Genomic DNA, 5,370 nt, shown 5'->3' with positions numbered 1-5,370 from the left:
TTAAAGGATTTGAATCCATAGAATCTTTGAAAAAGGTATTTACAGCTAAAATAGCCAACTCTGGCTGTACCTTTGCATAGTTTATTATATATAGATATACTAATTTCTTGAGTTCAATACAACCAGTTTGCATACAATTTAGAACATCTGGAAAGAGGGAAGAAACATCTTTCCCTACCGTCATTGCTGCAATAACTTTTTTCACTGCTTCTTTCTTTTTTTCCTTACTTGATGAGTGTAATTCCTCCTTTAATTCGTGCAGCTCTCCTCTCTTAGAGCCTTGAAAGTATCTTCTATCGTTCATTTCAATTAAAAGTTGCGAATACACATACACAGGAATAAAATCAAAAGAATTTTATATGAAAAAGACTTTCAAAGGCTGATATTTTTGGCTCCCTTTTTCTTGTTTGCAATATTTAAAGAAAAGAATGAGTAAATTGATATCCAGATGTAACCCCCAGCACTAACAATTCTTCACTCTTGTTCAATTATTTAAATTTTTATTTAAATAATTTTTTCCCCTGATTGATTCCTCTTTTTTCTTATACCTAAACTTATTTTTAATATATACTTTTATTCACAATTTACATATCTTATTTCCCCTCAATTTTTATTTTTTTTCGGTACCATACACCGGTATATGTTTTGGCGGGAAACGCTTGAAAATAATTTTTACAAGTTTGACATTTCAAATAGAGGATTAAAAAATAGAAAAAAACAATTTAAATAAATGTTTAGAATAATTTATATACTTTCAATATATTTTTAATTATGAATTCTGATAGCTATTATATTAGATTTTGTTTGTTTTTAGATAAGTGGCACTAAGTTTGGAGTTTATGAGTTCGATATAACTGTTATTTGTTCCATCAAGCATATGTGGTGAGTACTGACTTTGTTTATTCTCGTCATTATTTTCATCATTTCCGTTACTATTATTGTATTCATTAAATTCACCTCTGAATAAATCAAATTCATTGTAATCATCTTCAAGATCATCTTGACTATTGAAATAGTTATCGCTATTGTCCTCTTCTCTTGAATCTGAGTAGTTATCGCTTTCAAAGTCCTCCGAACGGTCTACTACAGAGTGTGTTACAGTTTCCTCTCTGTATTCGTCATCCTCATAATTATAGTCCGAGTGTGATGGACCAAAAGAGCCATAAGGGAAAGCTTTTCTGTTATTAGCATTATTAAGGTCAGGTATATCAATATTCCATTTGTGATTATTAAAAATAGATAACAAAAGGCTAAAGTGTTGATATTGAATATTACTTGAAACTATTGAAATTTCAGAGCAAAGATTATCCCAGAGTAGAATAAAGTTATTCATGAAATTTATTGTACTATTGATAATAGATTGCCATTCATCACCATCCCATGGGAATTTAATCTCTTCAGCATTTGAGAATGTGTAACTTGCTTCAATAAATTCGCTGGAATCATTCCATCTAGATATTTCTCTAAAAATAGAGTAAATCCATTCACCTGTTAAAACTAGAATTGATGTTAATGGGTTTAAAATAGAGGGTAAAAGGAACCCTGATTTAAGAATAAGTGTTTGAACAAGGTCATTATGTTTTTGGATAATATTCTCAAAATCTTGCTCTTCCTTAACCTTATCGAGAAAGTCTCTGAAGCTTTGTTCAACTACAAAGTGTTGAAGAAAAGAGTAATATTCACCAATTGTTACTTGTAGAACCCATCTACAGTAAAAGATATAATTCCAAAAATGGTTCACTGGATGTTCAATAGAAAATGAAGTGAATGCTCCTCTTCTATTTCCATATCTTAGATTGAAAGCTTCTCTCCAAATCCTTTCAAGCCCATTATATGTTCTGAAAAATAGCCAATAAAAATCAAACAGATTATAATAATGTTCCATATTCTTTTTGGTGAATAAAAGTGGTAACGGCCAATCAAATTTCTGGATAATTCTTAATCTAAATATATGGTGATCAAAGCTTATTCCACTTAGATAAGAATTTAACGAGACGTTTTTTAATAAATTAAAGTTATAGTTTGTACTTGAAGAGGTTCCTATGCTGCAAGAGTTTGCTAGCTGAGAAATTACATCTGAATTATTAGAGGAGCTTATATGACACCATTTAAAAACCTTAAATTCTTTCTCCTTTTTGAATCTTTTGTGATCATTATGTCTTAGTAGATGAATAAAACATGACGAAGTATGCAAAGGTAAACAAATATCAATATTAATATGTTGAATACTCAGTACCTGAGTTGGTCTTCCAAAGAGTGAATTTGAGCCAGGAAAGGTATTTTTCAGTGGCTCCATATATATTGAAATATTTGATTGTTTGAACAAAATCCTAAGTCTATATGCGAATAAATCGCCTTCCATTAAATTGATAAAGGGATTGGGAATTTCAAGTAAATTGGTTTTTAATAGTGAATACTCCTTTTCAGTATTTAACAGAGATCTCAAGTGTTTTGTATGCCAATACAGCTTAATACAGAACTCCATAACTTGTTTACTTTCATCCTTAAATCTAAAGCTCCACGTAAGTCTTAAAAACTCTCCATCATGTCCTGAACCATCCTCCTGAGAAGTACAAATTCCATCGCCAATAAATGGAATACTATTAGATGCTGCGAACAATAAAGATGAAACTACGTCTACAGAAGAGACGCATTCTAATATATGATTAAAGCCATCTATGATACGAATTGGCCACTTGACTCTGGAGATTGAAACTGCATGAAAATTTTCATAGGAGCATCAAAGTTGCAATCCTTAATACCAAAATCTTCAGAAATATAATCTTCATGGCCCTCATCACCTTCATTCTTTAATTTTTCATTTTCAGAATCCAAATATTGGTCTGCATGCATTTCAGATTTCCCGCCAAAAAGGAGTATATTGTTATTTGTAAGGGAGCAATTAAACATGTCAATTAATTCGAGCTCGTTTAGGTTAAAATTGAAAAGATCAAATGTGTCGCAACATAAGTTAATTCTGGAGTTTGAGAAATCATTATGAATACTTGAAGTAATATTACCTAATTTGAATAAAGACAAAAGTTCTTTCCAAGTGTTTGAGATGAATTCAGACTGTTCAGTAAAGTTGGTATTACGTGTGTGGGAGTCATCATAGCTTAGATTTTTGTAGAAAATGGAATTATCTAGTTGAAGAAAAATGTCAGAATACCCAAGGAAATATAAATTTCGGATTAATTTGATGTTTTGAGAAAAAAGATTTTTATATGCAAATTTTTGTGCTATGTTGTTTTGGTTTCTTAAAATTATTGATTCATACATAAGGAAAGAAATCTCCCTTCTGAATTTTTCAAGAAACCCTTCCAGCTGGGACTGAATATGCGGAAATGATTCATTAAGAATGTTTGAAATTTGATTAATGTAACTCTCAAACCCTGTTTCATTCATTCTATCTCTAATGTTACTATTCCCATATCTATTTAGAAGTCTTACCTAAAAATTAGAAGGAAATGAGGATTGTTTGAGAATAAATACAAATAAAAATCTTCCTTATCTAAGGAAGAACAAGATTTACTTACAATTTTCCCAATACCAAAGATTTTGTAAAGGAACTTTACTGTAAAGAATTTCTTCGTAAAGGATTCATATCTGGTATAAAATAGCCCCTCCCATTCAAAAACTCCGCAATGGGAAATTTCTTCCTCACGATAAAGTTTACACAAATTTTCATCCAAGTCCAAGGCTTCAATACAACTATATTAAAGATTAATTAGAATGATTTGTAAAAATTAAAAAGATTCCAAAATGGTTATTCTTCAATTTAACCAAAAACTCAAACTTACCTATCATTTGAAGAGATTGAAAATGAGTTTGAAAAGTTAGCATCCTTTTGGGAGTTTAATGGATTAGTAGGAGCTGAAATGGAAAACCTTCCAACAATAAACTCTTCAAAAGGGTCAACCAACTTTCCTAAAATGATCCAATTTATCATTTGATAGCAAAAGATTCGACTACATACCAATAGAAAGTTTTTACTCACTGATTCCTGAAGTAAATCTCCAGCAGACACTCCCAAATAGAAATAATCCAATATATATCCACATGGAATACTTATATATATTTCACACAAATTTTCAAATTTTTCCATTGTAATAAACATATTTGAAAACGAGAATTTACATGTAGAATCTACTCTTGAATTAAGAGCAAGATTATACCACTCATCAATGAATGTCATAAAATTATCTAAAACTCTGGAAGGTTTTGTTATTGAAGTTAGTACAAAAGTAAGAGGCAAACTTGGATTTTCAAAAACTTCTCTTTCTAACTGATTAATTTTCTGAAGAAATCGAACAATATACTCTTGCATGCATTTTACTACTGCATGTATATATAGTCCAACAGGGTTAATTCTGAGTAATCTTTTCTTAAGATCTGCTCTAATTTGAAGTTGATGGCTCTTTTCGTGGTTAAATTTTGAACCAAAAGCTGGATTCGAGTTTGTATTTGAATTATAATTACTATGTTTGTTATACACAGAGCCTAGAACTCTTTTAACAAATTCATTAACAGAATAGAAGTTACTAGAAATATGCAAAATCTTGTCCACTAATAATTTTTCAGTTTCTGATAAATATTCCTCAACATTAGATTTGAGTCTCAATCTATATTTATAACTATACAAAGAAATTGAGTTACTTGTAAATTCCACAGGGTCTACTTCAATCTTATCCCCAACAAACCCTGTAAGAGAAAGTAAAATATCGTGTATCATTCTTTTTAAATCCCAATTCGAATTAATTTATTAAACCAAGTAAATTCTGGGAATTCCAAAGATTCTGTATTTTAGAGGCTAATTGAAAAAAAAACACACACACAGTTATCAAGTTTATTTTCTCATTCCTATAGCAATTTAATATTCCAAACTTATCAATTTACATATTATTCGCTAAAAGATAAATTGTTTTTCCTCTTTCCCCCAAAGTTCAAACAAAGTTGTGCAGTGGGTAACTAATACTTTTTTTAATATATAAGAAAAATAATTTACCCTCATAATGAAGGCGCCAAAACCCGAACTTTAAATATGCATGTAATAATTATTCCAAATATTGAAGAAAATAAAAGATAGAAATTGCGATATGTACTTTAAGCAAATAGATATTATATATTAAAATTGAATTATTTTATATACTCATATTGTAGTCACTGTAATCATATGATTCGATTTAGAATTAATCATTCTGTTATTTTAAATCTAAGCACACATTTTTCTTTGCCTATATTAGTTAATAATTAATCTAAACGGGAAAAAAGTGTTAAATATTACAAGGAAGATTTTCAATGTGAGCCCAATATTCTTCAATTCTCTTTAATGAAGAAAGAGCCAACTTATAAGAACTTTTTCTTCCGAAA

General features: G+C 29.7%; 2 protein-coding genes across 2 annotated transcripts; both read right to left on the bottom strand.

Moving 5' to 3' along the window:
* Positions 1-793: 793 nt before the first annotated feature.
* Positions 794-2,485, bottom strand: Chro.40488 (hypothetical protein). Its single annotated transcript, XM_660502.1, has 1 exon — positions 794-2,485. The coding sequence occupies one exon, from the start codon at positions 2,483-2,485 to the stop codon at positions 794-796; it is 1,692 nt and encodes a 563-aa protein (XP_665594.1).
* A 1,311-nt stretch (positions 2,486-3,796) lies between these two features.
* Positions 3,797-4,732, bottom strand: Chro.40487 (hypothetical protein). The annotated part of the gene is made up of 1 exon (XM_660501.1): positions 3,797-4,732. The coding sequence occupies one exon, from the start codon at positions 4,730-4,732 to the stop codon at positions 3,797-3,799; it is 936 nt and encodes a 311-aa protein (XP_665593.1).
* Between the last annotated feature and the right edge of the window lie 638 nt (positions 4,733-5,370).

Source organism: Cryptosporidium hominis (genome assembly GCF_000006425.1).
Source record: "Cryptosporidium hominis TU502 chromosome 4 CHRO014197, whole genome shotgun sequence".
NCBI classification, from domain to species: domain Eukaryota; phylum Apicomplexa; class Conoidasida; order Eucoccidiorida; family Cryptosporidiidae; genus Cryptosporidium; species Cryptosporidium hominis.
Note: the sequence above shows the minus strand (reverse complement) of the source record. Positions and strands in the feature narration are given on the sequence as shown.